General features: G+C 40.0%; 1 protein-coding gene across 5 annotated transcripts in view; it reads right to left on the reverse strand.

Moving 5' to 3' along the window:
- Window positions 1-15,522, reverse strand: part of mlip (muscular LMNA-interacting protein) — a 67,772-nt gene extending 52,250 nt beyond the window's left edge. For 4 of the 5 annotated variants that reach the window (XR_009120328.1, XR_009120329.1, XM_058058039.1 and 1 more), the window contains exon 1: window positions 15,375-15,522. Coding sequence is in view for 2 of the 5 variants with exons in the window: in XM_058058039.1 (XP_057914022.1) it covers window positions 15,375-15,404 (30 nt within the window). In the remaining 3 variants the exon portion in view is untranslated. Of the gene's footprint in view, window positions 1-6,548; window positions 6,681-15,374 lie in introns of those variants that run through there. The other variant, XM_058058040.1, reaches the window with a different exon arrangement.
- Window positions 15,523-18,807: the final 3,285 nt, after the last annotated feature.

The following is an 18,807-nucleotide window of genomic DNA, read 5'->3' on the forward strand; positions in this document are numbered from 1 at the left end:
GGTCCGAAAGGCTTTGATGTGTGAATACAGTTGGCTTACCACTGCATTTTGCCCTTGGAGGCTTGTGTTCAGCGCATTCAGATGTTGCGTTATGTCAACTAAAAATCCCAAATCAGCCAGCCAAACAGGATCATTTAATTGTGGCATGGGTTGTCCCTTTTTAGTCAAGAATTGTCCAATTTCCTCCCTGAGAGAGAAGAAGCGCTGCAGCGCAGACCCCCGACTGAGCCACCTTACGTCGGTGTGATACAAAACATCTCCGTATTCAGCCTGGATGTCGAGAAGAAACTGTTGAAACTGGCGGTGGCACAGCGCTTTGGAGCGAATATAATTAATAGTCTTTATCACCGGTTTCATAACATTATCATATTTCATATATTTGGCACAGAGAACTTCTTGATGAATAATACAGTGGAGTTTAATAGCGCTGCCTCCTTCTTCGCTGACTTTGTTACAGACAAGGCTTGATAATCCACTCCGCTCGCCAGCCATGGCAGGTGCGCCGTCCGTAATAATCCCGGTGACTTTATTCCACTGTAGTTTCATGTCATCTACGGTGGAACAAACAGAAACAAATAAATCCATTCCTCTTGTTTGGCCCTTCAGACTCTGGAGGTCCAGAAGCTCTTCACTCACGTTCATGTCATTGTCCACTCCTCTTAAAAAGATCAGTAACTGAGCGGTGTCGGACGCATCCGTGCTTTCATCGCACGCTAACGAGAAAAAGTCAAACTCAGTTCCTTTTGCCTCTAACTGTCTCTTAATATCTAATGAAACGTCTTCAATTCTCCGTACCACAGTATTACGAGCCAGGCAAATATTGGCAAACTCTTGCTTCTTCGCGGGACAAATTTTCTCAACCATTTTCATTACACAGTCTTTAATAAATTCACCCTCAGTGAAAGGTTTGCAGTGCTTTGCAATCAGCGTTGCCACTTCGTAGCTTGCCTTTGTGGCATTTTCATTTGACTCACGGACTCTTGTGAAAAAGCTTTGCTGTGCCGTTAAAACAGCTTCCAGTTGCTTCACTTTTTCACCGCGTTTGTTCCCAGTTAGCTTGTCGTAGCTAGCATGTTTCGTCTGGTAGTGCCTCTTGATGTTGAATTCCTTGAAAACAGCCACAGTCTCTTGGCAAATTAGGCAGACACAGTTGTTTCGTATTTCAGTGAAAAAATACTCAAATTTCCACTTGTCCTGGAAGCGGCGGCCCTCGCGGTCAACTTTCCTTTTTTTGTTTACAGACGCCATGTTAGAAATGGGCTGGGCTGAAACGATCACGATCACGGAGGCCAGAGTGCGGCCACAGGGCTACTGCCATCTTCTGGTGAAATGAAAAATAGCTTTTTGTACACATGTATTTTATACTGTGGTCAACAGTGCTGGCGGGCCGCATATTATTGCTTTCATGATAGAGGCCGCGGGCCGGTAAAAATTTGTCCACGGGCCGCAATTGGCCCGGGGGCCGGACTTTGGACATGTCTGCTGTACACTATCGGCCAAACCACACTTAAGGGGAAGCAGATTAATCACCAAGAGATTTCTGATTACATTCAAGCATGCGGAATAAAGATTTTTATTGAATTCAATAGTTTGAATTACTTTCTCATTTTCTTATTACTTTACACATTCACATGTTATGTATATGCACACCAACAGAAATATACACATCCATATGGGCACTCACAGCACATGGGCACATGGTGCAACTCTGCACAATCCATCGTCTTATCCATGATGCTATTGCTAATTGCTATGCTATTATCACAGTAATAATGATGTCAAGCAATGAGATTGTAGTTACTACAACTGTATGGCTGTAATTGTGTTTACTATCCCGGTTCATCATGGTAGCATGACCTTCCAACCAGTCAGCCAGTCAGTCATTTTAATCTAATATAATATTATTATTATTATTATAATTATATATTATATAAAATATATTATAATTATATAATTAATTATTAATTATATTATTATTATTAATAATTATTATTAATATTATTATCACCTGATGTGCTCATTGGGTAGCTAGCAGAAATTATGGTTACCAACTTCCACAAAACTGGATGGAGAATTGCATAATGTGCCAATGAAGTAAATGTAGTGGTGGTTCTAGCTATTGGCCATATGAGGGTGGAGGGTGGGGCACGGCAAGCGGGCGGGGGGACCCATTTACTTGTGTTCAGTGCTCATCAGGTCAGGATGTGTGGTAGACGCCCCTGCAGGCGGGATACTGGAACCCACAACCAGAGTATGGGGGGTGGACTTACTTCACCACTGTGCCTTGCGGATTAACAAGCAGCCTGCTTGTCAACAAATGCTGAGGAAAAACTAAGGCCGCTATGTTTTCACTTTTGTTGGAGATATTTGTTTTCCCTTTTTGCCATTTTACTCATGCTGTGTTCTAATAAAGCAAATGAGGATAGATGAGTTTTCACTGCCTGGTTCAAATGTCATTTTCTTTTTTGGGGGCATAAACAACAGAGAACACATGTTATTACGCAAATGAATGCTATTATAATTATATAATTATAATATATATAATATTATATAATATTATAATAATAATATAATTTATTAATAATTGACTTAGGAGCTAACAACAGATGAATATTTATTGTCTTCAAGCTAAGGAAATGAAAATGAACACAAAGTAAATTTTCCTTGGTAGGAAAGTCAGCCTGATATTGTGGAATGATATTGTCATGTCAGTGCAAGATGGCAGCACTCATAATTGCAACTGCAATTGCAGGTAAGCAGTGTGGACTTTGTAGATTCACAGAGAAACACGTTCTCTGCAGCGTTTCCAACTTTGTTACTAAATCTGGCGACATTTCCAAACTCTCTTGGCGTCACTTGCTGTTTGTGACATCACAAGGAGCCGGGCTTTCTTCTATGGGCATACGCTGTAGACCACGTATGCTCCTCTGAAGCACCGGATGATTTACGTATAACCTCATAGTGGTCAGCAACTAAAAGCGATTCTTCCTTTTTACAATTTTGCAACATCGCTGAAGTGTAGTTCAAGTTCCAATCTATTTTTAACCAAGATTCAATGCAGCCAGACAAAGCCAAAGGCTAACCCACACACAAAATCACCTGTACAAAGTCCTACCTGCACTAATCCCGCTCACCTGCATGTACACATGCCAGGGATCACTACATCACATACAGTACACTACCTCAATACTAAAATGCCTCAAAGTTACCATCAAACAAAAAGGCAACTTATTAAAAAGTCCACCAAATGGAGAAAAAAAATTGACAAGCCCCCAATAAATATGTTATGTATGAACATAACATGTAAAGAGGACAAAGGAGGCGGGAAAAAGTAAGTCACCAGAGTTTGATTGAAAGATAAACTAAGAACACAGAAGACAAGCCCCCTCCCCTGCCCAAAGAAAAGCCCGATGTGCCGGCCCAAGCAAACAAAAGGAAGGTGAGGTCAATAGGGCCAAAAGTCGTCCTGCCACCTCACCGCCACCTGAAGAAAAAACACAACTGAGTCCCTAAACAGAAAGAAAAAGGAAAACACTACAGCCGGTCACACTAGGACAAACTGGAACAAAAGAACTAAGGGGCCATCCATAATTTTCAACATTTTCACGAGAGTACAAACCGTACGAGGGGGGGAGGGGGTTAAGACATCAACGTACGCTTTTTTTGAAAACCAGAAAATGTTGATGTCTGTATGTTCGAACCGCGGGACGCAGTCAAATTTTAGCGCGAGTAGACTGGTCCCCTGTCGTCGTGTGCTAGCGCGAGAGCGTACCAGTCCACGCGATACTCCACGTAGCTCTGCGTGCTTCGCATTCCAACACAACAATCAGACAATGGCCGACCCCGGTGATTTCGATTACGTATTTTCGTTCATCAAAAAGAGAATTACTGCCATTCATCGCTCACCGAGCAATGCATACGAACAATACATCAATGTTTACTGCTTTGTGCGTTCGGAAAGAAAGCGGAAGGACGCTGTCGCGGCTGGCCAGGCGGCTTGGAAAGGTTCCAAATCGAAGGAATCGAGCAGGGCGGATTTGTTCCGAAGTGCCGTTGTGAAAATGGAGAAGATCAAAACTAAAGCGACCGTCCTGAATCTATTCGCCGGCTCTGTGTTTATTTTCTATATTTGGGCATGGACCTGGCTGTGATTGCCATTTTCTGAATGACTCTGTGGTGGTCAATTTGACTTTGTGGACGGTGCAGTAACAATCAATGTGGTTTTCACTTCCTGTGATACACTGACTAGACCAGGGGTGCTCATTAAGTCAATCGCGAGCTACCGGTCGATCGCGGAGGTGGTACTGGTCGATCGCTGGTCGATCGCGGCGTGACATTAAAAAAATATCATCCCAGCATCAATGCCGTCACTTGATTGATATACAGGGCAGCCATTCAGATGACAACTGAATGTTGCCCTTCGGGCGACCAATCAAATCAAACAACGTCTCTAAGTGCAGCAGAACTTACGATGTCAGCCTATCATCCATCCCCGTTACTTGATTGACATACAGGACAACCAGTCAGATGACAACTGAATTTTGACCTTTAGGTCACCGCTCATGCGTAAACAACGATGCAAAGTGCTAAGCTAGTCGGCGAATTGCGAGATTTTAAAGCCCTCACTAAAGTTTATGGTCACTAAAATGAGTGAAGGAGCTGGACCAAGTAAAAAGGCAAAAACTGGACCAAGTAAAAAGGCAAAAAACATATCACTTCCATACGGATATGGAATATTATACGGATATTATGATACGGATATTATCCATGACTGATAAACATTTGGAAGTGTGCTTGAGGCTGGCTATCAGCAGCTACTGTCCGGACTATGCATCCCTGGCTGGTTCAATTCAGTGCAAGTCATCAAAGTAAACTCAGGTAATTACAAAAAATGTTAATAGTTAATCATGTGTGTTTTGCAATATTGGCTCATTTGGTTATGTAAGGTACATCAACATACATTGTACGTACAAATAATCCTCAATACATTTGAAAATAAATAGATGTTTTGCATTTTTGTAGTGGGTAGATCATTTTGACTCGGTCATTTTAAAAGTAGCTCGCATGCTGAAAAAGTGTGAGCACCCCTGGACTAGACTATAGGTGTGATTGTTAAGCCTTTTCAAAACAGTTGTGGCATCTTTATTGCATACTTCGCATAGAGTTGAGTCCAAGGGTTGTGTCCATCATTTCAAAGAAGATTTGATCTCCTCAGGCTTTTGGAAACCAGGGGCAACTCTTCTGCTCCTTGAGTAATCATGTGTGTATACAAGAAGTATTCCCTTGTTTAAAAAATCCTGTGGAAAACAGTTGTTGCATCAGGACTTTTCTACATGTATCATTTGATAGAAAGAACAATACAAAAAGACCAAATTTGTAATACATTTGTATTTTCTTGAAAGAAAAATACAAAAAAGAGGCATTTGATATAATTTTTTATCTTGTTCGTGTTCAATACAATGTTGATGGGCAGTGACTGATTGACCAGATTGACCACAGCCAGAGAACACTATTGGACATGTTCCAATTTCCTGGCTGCATTGGGTCAGTTGGTCATGGACCTATCAACATTTTTCATTTGGGATTGTACTCTTTTTGTGGGGGGGGTTGCTCAAAAGAGTACTCTTTGTACTCTTGTGAAAATGTTGAAAATTATGGATGGCCCCTAATAAAAACACACAAAAACTATCCTGCTTCTCCGCATGAAGCAGCTGAGAGGCCCTGGGGCCTGGTGGCAAGGTGGGACCCCAGTTTCCCCCAGTGAAGGCCGACCACTGGCTGGAAGGTGGAACACCCAGCCAGGGCTGTTGACGGCTTTTGGGCCCGGGACAAAATAATTACAGTGATTTATTTTTTTTTGGTCATTAATTCACGCCTACGGCCTCTCCAACCGCTACCAAACATTCAATCACATTCATACACCAGTCGGACACAACATTGGCTGGGTGGAGGGAGCGAGGATCGAAGTGCCAACCTTTCTGGATGACCTGCTCTACCTCCTGAACCACTGCCACCACAATTGAATTATCATGCTATCATGAGAGCAATGAAGTACTTGATGCTCTGTCTCCTCGGTTCTCCTTGAGGCGTTCAGGCGCACTCGTAATTGTGAGTGTTGGGCGCTGATTGTTTTTCATTTTTCTGACAATTGGCGTACCCCACTTTGGGAACCTCTGGTGGAAGCTAAAACTGCTGCACACCAATAAAGTGTTGGGAGAGTTGCAACACTTGTAACGCGAGTGCAATTGTTTTAATTCAAACGTCCTAACCTGAAGGTTTCTACACATCACACAGCTTCAAAGTCAGCCTTCATCTGCCAAGCACAAAAATACATAAGAAAAAAATGTAAAATTCAAAAAAGTTTTTCAAATAAAAAAAATACAAAACCGTTTTGTGGGTTTTAAACAGTCAATACGATTGTAAAATATTATGCATACCTGTCAACAAATAAGGAAAATAATTGCCCCCCCCCCCCCCCCCAGTATAAATGTCCTCTATCAAAGCAAAGAAAGTTGAGACTCTCAAAGGTTAAAGTGAGTGTTTCCTACTTGCCCAGCAGAGACCTCCTGGGTGTTTAATAGCGGCAAATGTCGCCAAGGTCACGTCGTCCCCAGCGCTCACGTTCCCTTCGCGACGCCGGATCCCCGTGCTATGCGCCGTATCACAGGGCACTCGCCAGAGGTCCCTGAGCTATTTCTTGTGGCATGCCAGGCCATTCCCAAGACCAAATACACGGTGCTAAATCATTTCCTGAAGCAGACCACCCTCCATGGGCGGCTTTAAAGGGACGGAAAGTCAAATAACTTGCTTTAGTTCCAAGATAATAATATTAATGTTCTTTATTTTGTGTGAGGGGCTCAAGTGTTTGGGAGCTTTTTGTACAAAAGTACACTATAATTATTAATTATTAAATCTGATATATTTTGGGGGTTTAAGATTTATTTTTTAAATGAATTGGAAGAAATGTTGCCATTTTTACTTGTGAGATTTCCAACTAATTAAGAATAAAGTCATACTAACACAAGAAAAAAATCATAAATATTATTATCTTATAAAATATTATTAAGAAAAGCATTTTAATATATGATTGTAAAATATTCTCACGAGAGTTGCGGGCATGCTGGAGCCTATCCCAGCTGTCTTCGGGTGAGAGGCGGGATACACCCTGGACTGGTCGCCAGCCAATCACAGGGCACATATAGACAAACAACCATTCACACTCACATTCATACCTATGGGCAATTTGGAGTGGTCAATTAACCTAGCATGTTTTTTGGAGAAAACCCACGGGGAGAACATGCAAACTCCACACAGAGATGGCCGATTGTGGATTTTCTATTATTATGTCTACTATATTAGTATTACTACTAGTATTACTACTGGTACTATTAGTATTACTACTATATTATACTATGTTACGTGTGTAAAGATGACTATAGGGATGTTATTTCATATCTACAGGTCTCTAATGATGTACATATAGACAAACAACCATTCACACTCACATTCATACCTATGGACAATTTGGAGTCACCAATTAACCTAGCATGTTTTTGGAATGTGGGAGGAACCCGGAGTACCTGGAGAAAACCCACTCACGGGTGGGGAGAACATGTAATACACTATTAATGTACAAAAAAGTAGTCATCTTACAACAAAAAGTCATACCAGAAAAAAGTCTGAATATTATGATTAGAAATGTGACAAGCAAACCTTTGATAACGTGTAACTTTATGTACAATATTATGCAAATAGAGTAATATTGCAGTAACTCTGCTACAATGACATACAATAACTATAAATTAGAAATTTAAGGTGGGAATATTACTACCTACATAATCATAATATTGCATGAAAAAAGTATGGTGAATGTCCACACGTCTGTAATTCAGCATTCAAAGCACCACAAGTTTGCTGATATGTGCTAAAAAAAAAAAATATATATATATATATATATATATATATATATATATATACTTTTGTTTTCTCTGGAAGTAGGCTTTTCACAGGTAACACATCTCATTCGCCTGAAGCGCCTAAATTGCAAACTGTGTGAAACTAAAAGAATGGACGCCGTATTAGTGGGTGTATTGCTGAAGGAACTCCAGCGAAAAGCAGGGATTTTATTTTATTATATTTATTTGGGCAAATACATGAAACACCACAGTGCATCTCCCACACCAATCAAAATACAACTCTCCATTATTTACATTTGTATTCAACTATCTGATCACAAGCCCAAAAGGAGTAGGCTGAAGCAAAAGCTTATAAATGCCTACCCCTTTTTGCAAGATATAATCATGTTCATGCCACAGTCTTGTTTTCCCCTGTTATTATTATCATTGTAATATTATTATTGTTCTTATCATTATTATCATTATAATCTTTATCATTATTACCATCATTGTAATCATCATTAATATTACCATTTTCATCATTATAGTTAACAATTTTTGGATTTTTTTTATTATTATTTAATTTTACAGACTTCATTGCTTCTTGTAGAGTGCCGTGTCATTCCATCTGTTATTTTCTGAAATCCGCAGTATTTGTGCTTTTATTGTCAATTTATTAGCCCACTTTTTTGTGACATTTACATATCATTTTCTGGATTGCATGTGTCTACTTGTGCATTAAAAAACAAGAACTTGACCAACCCAAAAATCAGTATCTTCTTGTTAAACCCTACCTGAGGTTTTTAGACGTGTTTATTAGCTTGTGTGTGTCTAGTCTGGTGCATTAAAAAGTAAGGTTTTACCGATGACCAGCTCCAGCCCTAGTCTTCACTTGCTGTGCCTAATCTGGGTTGTTTGTTTGCATTGTATTTTATTGTATTGTATTGTAATGGTTGTTGTATTTTGAGGTATGTAGATAATGTTTTTAAATGAGTATTTTAAATCACCACCTTTCTTTGTTTTATCAACAACCAATTGTTGCAAACTCAATTTTTGAAGCAATGATGTCTTGCTGTCCATTATTACAATTTTTTTGCAAGTAATAATTAATGATAATAATAATTATAATTATTACCTCTATATTTATGTATGATTATCTTAGGTATCTCTATCAATTTATAGTTGCAAGGGTATTAAGGTGGTATTCTTATGTCTCTCATATCAGTCAATCAGAGATTCCAGCAGGGATGACAAGACAGTAGAATGATCGCTATTAAAATACCATTCCCACTTATGTTTATAATCAGACACTTTTGTTGTACTATGTCACATTTCATTGAATTTACAACTAAATTAGATTCAGCAGTGCCACCAATGGTTTGTTGTTTTTTTTTTTTTGTTTTTTCCCAAAAGTTAATGTAATCCTGATCAACAATAGTTTTTTCTGTGGCTACCGACAAACAAGCAAACAGAATAATGAGTAACATTTAGAGAAGAGAAAAAAAAAAAATATATATATATATATATTTTTTTTAAATATATATATATATATATATATATATATATATATTTATTTTTTTTTCTCTCTTCTCTAAATGTTACTCATTTAGTTACTCACTATTACTAGTAACTATTTAGTTACTCAAAATGTTACTCACTATTTTATTATTATTAAAATTATATTATTATTAAATTATAATTATTATTATTTATTTATTTATTTTTTTTTATTTTATGTACATGTGTAGATGTGTGTATATATATATATACACATCTACACATGTACATATATATAAATAAAAAATGTTACTCACTAATAATAATAATTATAATTTAATAATAATATAATTTTAATAATAATAAAATAAAAATAATAAAAAAATAAAATATTGAGGATAAACAAAAGTACAATACACCTTTACACACACGTTTACAAACTCATATGACCTGCATCATGTAGTCAGACCTTTTAGTGTCGTTTAGCTGATGGTGAAATTGGGCTAACTTATATTGTCACTATTATAATTTGATGAAATCCAATCTTTATATTTTCGTTGAAATTGTGAAATGCTTTTACTCTCCTTAATTTCCGACTCTCCCATTGCTTTATTCCACAATTGGAAACGCAGAAACCTTTCCTTGCGGTCTGGTAGCTTTCAGATTTAAAATAGTTTGGATTTCTGAATTGATAGGATATTTCTTTTTCCTTGAACAGACTTTGAATGTTTCCTGGGAAGAGTTTATGTTTAGCTTTGTAAATGATCTGTAAGGTTTTCAAGGATATTATATCCGCAAATTTGAGCAGTTTGGATTCGAGGAATAAGGGATTAGTATGCTCTATGACACCTACCTTATGTATATGCCGAATTGCTCTTTTTTGCAGGAGGACCAGAGGTTGCAGATTGGTTTTGAAGTTGTTTCCCCATATCTCTGAACAATAAGTCAGATATGGCATTACAAGTGTGGAATATGGGATGTGAAGAGATTTATAGGTTAAAACATGTCTTGCTTTACTGAGAATTGCAACGTATCTTGCCATTTTTTTTTGCTGTGTTATTTATGTGTGATTTCCAGTTTAATTGGTTATCGAGAATTACACCTAAAAATCGGATTTCATTAACTTGTGTGATTGTGGCTCCTTCAATTGAAATTTTGATCTCTTTGTTTTTTGATTGCTTTCCAAAATATACCCATTTTGTCTTGTTCATGTTCAGTGATAATTTGTTTGAGTCGAACCATAATTTTATCTTACAAAATTCTGATGATATGTTGTGGATCAATTTATCAAGATTTTTTCCTGAGGAAAACAAACTAGTGTCATGGGCAAAAAGAACTGGTTTTAAAAAGTCTGACACATGACACAGATCATTAATACATAAAGAGAAAAATTTAGGTCCTAGCACAGAGCCCTGGGGGACCCCACAGGGTACTTGCAAATGTTCCGAGTTATAATTGTCCATACTAACATACTGTACTCTTCGGTCTAGGTAACTTCGAATCCATTTTAATGCTAATCCTCTTATTCCATATCTGTCCAATTTCCTCAGTAGAACATCATGATCTATGGTATCAAAGGCTTTGCTCAAGTCCACAAATATTCCAATGGAGTGATTTTTCTTCAAGAGCACATGATATTGTTTCTACAGTGTCCATGCGTGCTAAGGCTGTTGAATGCTTGGATCTGATCTCCTGTAGCACAAGTCAAAAGAAAATCATACAAGCTTATTACTCTGTATTTCCTCTCCTCGTCTCCTTACTAACATCTCCTCCACAAGGTCGCTGTGACTAATGCTCCTCAGAAGCATCTCCCCAGACTACAATGCTCTCTGCGAACCTCTAATCCTCAGACATTCACGTCAGTTCCTCTGTGTTTCAAGATGTGTTACACAAAGTGTTGGGTGTGTCCCAGTAAAGCCAAACACTTGAAGTACACACCAAGCCAGCCCCTCCCTCCACAGTAGATAGGACGTACAAATATAGTGCTGTCAGCTGCTCCGATAGCCGCACAACTATTGAGCAATTATCTGGCTAAATTGTAAACAACATTCCTAACTGTAATTGGCAACATCTGAAGGGAAATGTAATTAAGCTAAAATTTTAATGCCATTTAACACATGCACGTGTGCACGTACGAAGAACTTTCAAATGTCAGATGAATGCCAGTTACACGCAAACCAAGTATTTTTTGTTGAGTGGGTGTTTCAGCTGGAAATAACAGGAGAAAATGGCAAAAGATGATAAGACCTTAGTAAGCCTGACTAGGACCCGTAGCTTTAATGCTATTATGCACTTTATTCACTTTGTACTTTTTGTTGGTCTAATGGTTTAGATATTTGAGCAGTCCCAAAAGCACAAATATTGTTTCAAACTAGAAGTTCTGCTTGAAATATATGTTTTCACAAAAAATTATATTGGCACTTTTCTTGTGGGAACTGATATTTTCCTCAAACGTGAATATGTTCTACTGCTGATTGCTGAAATACGGAAAAAGGTAAAAACAAAAGTTTTCTATCTAATGAAAGACAGGAGTCAAATCTTCCTTCCGTGTTTATACACCCCAACAACCCAATATTTGATGTGCCTGGCCGGGACTGAAGGGGTTGTCGTTTGAAAAAGGACTTGGATTGAATGAGTTAATTAGTTCCTGAAACAGACTTTCATTATATGGAAGTTCCCAGATACTGTAAGTTTGCTGTTTGTGGAAGATTTCACTGTGTTAGCACAGAGCTAACGCTAATGGCTTCCCGGAAATATTTCGAAATATTTTAACTTTGAGAAGTTTGTGATGGCTCTGAACGCTTGGTTTCAGAGTTTTTGGGAGTCATCCCACATAAGGAGCTCGGCAAATTGGGATGCCCTCATATGGGCTGGCCCAGGTATAAGATGTAGGCTTCGTATGGGCTGGCCCAGGTATAAGATGTAGGCTTCGTATGGGCTGGCCCAGGTATATGATGTAGGCCTCGTATGGGCTGGCCCAGGTATAAGATGTAGGCCTCATATGGGCTGGCCCAGGTATAAGATGTTGGCCTCATATGGGCTGGCCCAGGTATAAGATGTTGGCCTCATATGGGCTGGCCCAGGTATAAGATGTAGGCCTCATATGGGCTGGCCCAGGTATAAGATGTAGGCCTCATATGGGCTGGCCCAGGTATAGGATGTAGGCTTCATATGGGCTGGCCCAAGTATAAGATGTAGGCCTCATATGGGCTGGCCCAGGTATAGGATGTAGGCTTCATATGGGCTGGCCCAGGTATAAGATGTAGGCCTCATATGGGCTGGCCCAGGTATAGATGTAGGCCTCGTATGGGCTGGCCCAGGTATAAGATGTAGGCCTCGTATGGGCTGGCCCAGGTATAAGATGTAGGCCTCATATGGGCTGGCCCAGGTATAAGATGTAGGCCTCGTATGGGCTGGTCCAGGTATAAGATGTAGGCCTCGTATGGGCTGGCCCAGGTATAAGATGTAGGCCTCGTATGGGCTGGCCCAGGTATAAGATGTAGGCCTCGTATGGGCTGGCCCAGGTATAAGATGTAGGCCTCGTATGGGCTGGCCCAGGTATAAGATGTAGGCCTCGTATGGGCTGGCCCAGGTATAAGATGTAGGCCTCGTATGGGCTGGCCCAGGTATAAGATGTAGGCCTCGTATGGGCTGGCCCAGGTATAGATGTAGGCCTCATATGGGCTGGCCCAGGTATAAGATGTAGGCCTCATATGGGCTGGCCCAGGTACAAGATGTAGGCCTCATATGGGCTGGCCCAGGTACAGGATGTAGGCTTCATATGGGCTGGCCCAGGTACAGGATGTAGGCTTCATATGGGCTGGCCCAGGTATAAGATGTAGGCCTCATATGGGCTGGCCCAGGTATAGGATGTAGGCTTCATATGGGCTGGCCCAAGTATAAGATGTAGGCCTCATATGGGCTGGCCCAGGTATAGGATGTAGGCTTCATATGGGCTGGCCCAGGTATAAGATGTAGGCCTCATATGGGCTGGCCCAGGTATAGATGTAGGCCTCGTATGGGCTGGCCCAGGTATAAGATGTAGGCCTCGTATGGGCTGGCCCAGGTATAAGATGTAGGCCTCATATGGGCTGGCCCAGGTATAAGATGTAGGCCTCGTATGGGCTGGTCCAGGTATAAGATGTAGGCCTCGTATGGGCTGGCCCAGGTATAAGATGTAGGCCTCGTATGGGCTGGCCCAGGTATAAGATGTAGGCCTCGTATGGGCTGGCCCAGGTATAAGATGTAGGCCTCGTATGGGCTGGCCCAGGTATAAGATGTAGGCCTCGTATGGGCTGGCCCAGGTATAAGATGTAGGCCTCGTATGGGCTGGCCCAGGTATAAGATGTAGGCCTCGTATGGGCTGGCCCAGGTATAGATGTAGGCCTCATATGGGCTGGCCCAGGTATAAGATGTAGGCCTCATATGGGCTGGCCCAGGTACAAGATGTAGGCCTCATATGGGCTGGCCCAGGTACAGGATGTAGGCTTCATATGGGCTGGCCCAGGTACAGGATGTAGGCTTCATATGGGCTGGCCCAGGTATAAGATGTAGGCCTCATATGGGCTGGCCCAGGTACAAGATGTAGGCCTCATATGGGCTGGCCCAAGTACAAGATGTAGGCCTCATATGGGCTGGCCCAAGTACAAGATGTAGGCCTCATATGGGCTGGCCCAGGTACAAGATGTAGGCCTCATATGGGCTGGCCGAGGTACAAGATGTAGGCCTCATATGGGCTGGCCCAGGTATAAGATGTAGGCCTCGTATGGGCTGGCCCAGGTATAAGATGTAGGCCTCGTATGGGCTGGCCCAGGTATAAGATGTAGGCCTCGTATGGGCTGGCCCAGGTATAGATGTAGGCCTCGTATGGGCTGGCCCAGGTATAAGATGTAGGCCTCGTATGGGCTGGCCCAGGTATAAGATGTAGGCCTCGTATGGGCTGGCCCAGGTATAAGATGTAGGCCTCGTATGGGCTGGCCCAGGTATAAGATGTAGGCATCGTATGGGCTGGCCCAGGTATAAGATGTAGGCCTCATATGGGCTGGCCCAGGTACAAGACGTAGGCCTCATATGGGCTGGCCCAGGTACAAGATGTAGGCCTCATATTGGCTGGCCCAGGTATAGGATGTAGGCCTCATATGGGCTGGCCCAGGTACAAGATGTAGGCCTCGTATGGGCTGGCCCAGGTATAAGATGTAGGCCTCGTACGGGCTGGCCTAGGTATAAGATGTAGGCCTCGTATGGGCTGGCCTAGGTATAAGATGTAGGCCTCATATGGGCTGGCCCAGGTATAAGATGTAGGCCTCATATGGGCCAGGCTGGACCAACTGAAGCCTGATGCCTTTCCAATGTTACTTGGTTATGTTGTAGAGTCAGAATCACAAGCTGTAATTAGCTGTAATTAGCAATTTATCAGTGTCCTAACTGTTTTTACTTTGTGTAAGTTAGCGGTTGTCTGTGTAGCATTACACGGGGGGGGGTACCAATAGCCTTATTCCACCACAGTCAGTGGTCTACCCAAGTTTTTTAAACATGGGTAGTCCGGCAAAAAAAAAAGGGTAATGGCCACATTTCTACGACCAATGTTGTCGAAAGCCTACATAGAAAAGCCACTCTTTGAGTTCATGCATGATAAGTCAGGGGTCTCCAACCAGTCGCCCATGAGCTACCAGTGCCTAAACACTTTTCAAGAGCTGTCCAAAGGCTTTATTCATTTATTATCTCCTTTCGCGACAAAGTTAGAAAGAAGGGTTCGGCAGTAGTCCAGAAGTCCACAATGCACGCGGGCCACAAGTTTGAGCCCCCTGGTTTAAAAAGTGTTTAAAACAGCTTCCCTAAATGGTGTTATTTTTTATTAGAAAGGCTTAAGGGAGCCAGTGCAAGCACAGCTAAGGACGGGATTGCAATGAATATTAGTCAGAGTTGTCATCTGTTGCGTGTATTCAATAGGGAAATGTTATTTCTCCAAGCAAAGCCTCTTACCTTGGCCAGACTCTTATTGGAGCTCCTCATCTCTGCTTCAAATGTCTCTCTCTCGCTCTCTCTCGCTCCCACTCAGATGCCGCTCCTTGTTTTCAGGCCCCAATAAGCTGCTGTTGCGTGTTTGATCAAAGCAACATGACCACTTCTCAGCCCTGCCGCATGGAGTTTGATGTGTGCCGTATCGCCACGCTCCGTTCCTTTTATAGACTCTTAATAGATGCAAATAGCTGGCACATAGCAGACAGCTCTGCACGGCACCGCCAACAATCTTCATGCTGGAACCTGAACACAACACGGTGTTGGAGACAATCTATGGACTATATATACACACAATATATAATATATGGATGAATCTGGTTATGGCCATACAAGATGTAATATAACTTTAGACATAATGCTAATTTATTTATGAAGCTCCTTTATTTATACAGACTGGAAAAAACTCGAAAACAACAATACAAGAGTCAAATAAGGACCATTATATTTAGTTAAGAGCTATTAGGATTGGACAAAAACATGAAAGGTCCTCGATTATGCAAAATTTTCTTTTTTGACGTTTTACAAATTACATAAAAATAACACCAACAAACAAAGTATTTCTAAGGAAATGTACACTATGCATACTGATGCATACTGATTAAAGGGGAAAAAACCTTGATAGATCAGACCCAAAATAATTAATTCTCAAAAATGTACAAATTAACAGGTTTCAACTTTTTTCTTGGAAAATTACTAACAAGAAAACTCTGCAAAACATTGCAAAATTAGAAGAGAGAACGTCATTTTAGTAGCATTAAGTTGAAATATTAAAGCAATGGGGTTTTTTTCAAAGCCGTAAAATGAAAAACTAACAAGTGAACTTGTCATTTTTAATGCTATGAGAATAAAGTCAAAATATTATGGCAATCAAGTCATAACTATGAGGTCCTCGATTATGCAAAATTTTCTTTTTTGGCGTTTTACAAATTACATAAAAATAACACCAACAAAGTATTTCCAAAGAAATGTACACTATGTATACTGATGCATACTGATTAAAGGGAAAAAAAACCTTGATAGATCAGACCCAAAATAATTAATTCTCAAAAATGTACAAATTAACAGGTTACAACTTTTTTCTTGGAAAATTACTAACAAGAAAACTCTGCAAAACATTGCAAAATTAGAAGACAGAACGTCATTTTAGTAGCATTAAGTTGAAATATTAAAGCAATGAGGTTTTTTTCAAAGCCGTAAAATCATGAAAAACTAACAAGTGAACTTGTCATTTTTAATGCTATGAGAATAAAGTCAAAAATATTATGGAAATCAAGTCATAACTACGAGGGGAAACAAATAGAAAATTGAAATAGTTGGAAAATTAAAAATTAAGAAAAAAAGTTTAAATATTTGGAAAATGTTAAATATAATATACTTTTTTACTTACAGTATATCAGAAAACTGAGATGCATTTTTTTTCCGTGAACTTCTTAGCATAACGACATGTGTTGCTTTACAAAATATCAAAGTGACCCTTGAATCTTAAAATTTTTTTGGCACTTTCTGGAAAATGTTTGGACACCTCCTAATCTCGACAGTCCTGAATGCGTACAAATTTCCTCAAAAACAAATCCATCTACATGTGTGTTAGTAAGTATTCATAATTCATCTAGATGTACAGCACATGGAGATGTTTTATTAGGTAGCATGGTTATGGCAGCGGTATGCTGAGGTTGCCTACAATAAAATGCCACTCCAAAATGTGCAGTTTAACTCTATGTAGTAGTCAGGATCTGGTGTGACCGTCATTTGCATCAAATACCATGTTTGCTGGTACAGAGCATCCCAAACATGCACACTGTGTTTGAATTTGACAAATATAAATCTTTAATCCTTTCAATCCATTTTAAATACCATCATTTGAATGTGCCATCTGCTCTCCGACGCTTATTCCCTATTACCAAACTAAACTGCGAGATTTTGTAATGTGTCCCTGGATCCTGTTCAGAGTTTTCATGAAAGAAAACCACCTCTGATGGCTCGATGACCCCAACTTGTGTACATATGCACACAACTTCATGGATGCCAACCAATCATCAGTCAGCTGCAGACGTGGGAGCTCTAAGTTCCATCAGTTTGCTTTTCCTTAGCGAATAGGCTAATGTGATGAAGTCCCTATTTCTAAATGGAATATTTTCATAGTTACAGCATAGAGAACCTTTTTTAAGCTTCTAAAAAGTTCTTTAAAATTATTAGGGCCCTCTAGATATGAAATAACACCCTTATACTGACCATTGCACTCGTCGTACCAAATGTGCTAGACATAAATAAGACTTGTGCTTGTGTGTGTTGCTATGGGGAACTGAGTAGTGGGACAAATGGGGCATGCCCAGTAAAACGTAAACATCAACATCACGTGATACCGGCTTCCCCAAGTTTTTCTTTCACTTGTTGGAATAACTCCGTATTGCCAGTTTTTCGTCTGTCCGGTCTTGAAATTTAGTTTGAATCAAAAACAAACTTTGCTTAGTCCAGTGCCGATTGCTCGCCTCCCTTTTTAAAACTGATGTTTAAAACTGATCTGGATCTGCGTGTTACGTCATATCTGAGCATGCGCTGAAAGAACGCACCCGGGAAAAATTTAAAAAAGAAGGAAAAGATCAAATTCAATCTTGCTAATATTTTATAATTAAACTCAGGACATGTTTTATATAGATATATATTTTCTTTTTTTTTAATAAAAGAAAGTGGCATCAGGATTTCAAAGTGTTAAGTTGCTGTGTGATGAGTTGAGTGTTCTTTGTAAGATGACACCGTGAGTCAGATTGTTACATTGCACAGTATATATTACATCGAGTGGCACAGTTTATATATATATATATATATATATACAGTATATATATGGCACAGTACAGTGGCACAGTATATATATACTGTATATATATATATACATATATACCAGGGGTGCTCACACTTTTTCAGCATGCGAGCTACTTTTAAAATGACCGAGTCAAAATGATCTACCCACTACAAAAATGCAAAACATCTATTTATTTTCAAATGTATTGAGGATTATTTGTACGTACAATGTATGTTGATGTACCTTACATAACCAAATGAGCCAACATTGCAAAACACACATAATTAACTATTAACATTTTTTGTAATTACCTGAGTTTACTTTGATGACTTGCACTGAATTGAACCAGCCAGGGATGCATAGTCCGGACAGTAGCTGCTGATAGCCAGCCTCAAGCACACTTCCAAATGTTTATCAGTCATGGATAATATCCGTATCATAATATCCGTATAATATTCCATATCCGTATGGAAGTGATATGTTTTTTGCCTTTTTACTTGGTCCAGTTTTTGCCTTTTTACTTGGTCCAGCTCCTTCACTCATTTTAGTGACCATAAACTTTAGCGAGGGCTTAAAATCTGACGCAATTCGCCG

Source organism: Doryrhamphus excisus, chromosome 20 (assembly GCF_030265055.1).
Source record: "Doryrhamphus excisus isolate RoL2022-K1 chromosome 20, RoL_Dexc_1.0, whole genome shotgun sequence".
NCBI classification, from domain to species: Eukaryota; Metazoa; Chordata; class Actinopteri; order Syngnathiformes; family Syngnathidae; genus Doryrhamphus; species Doryrhamphus excisus.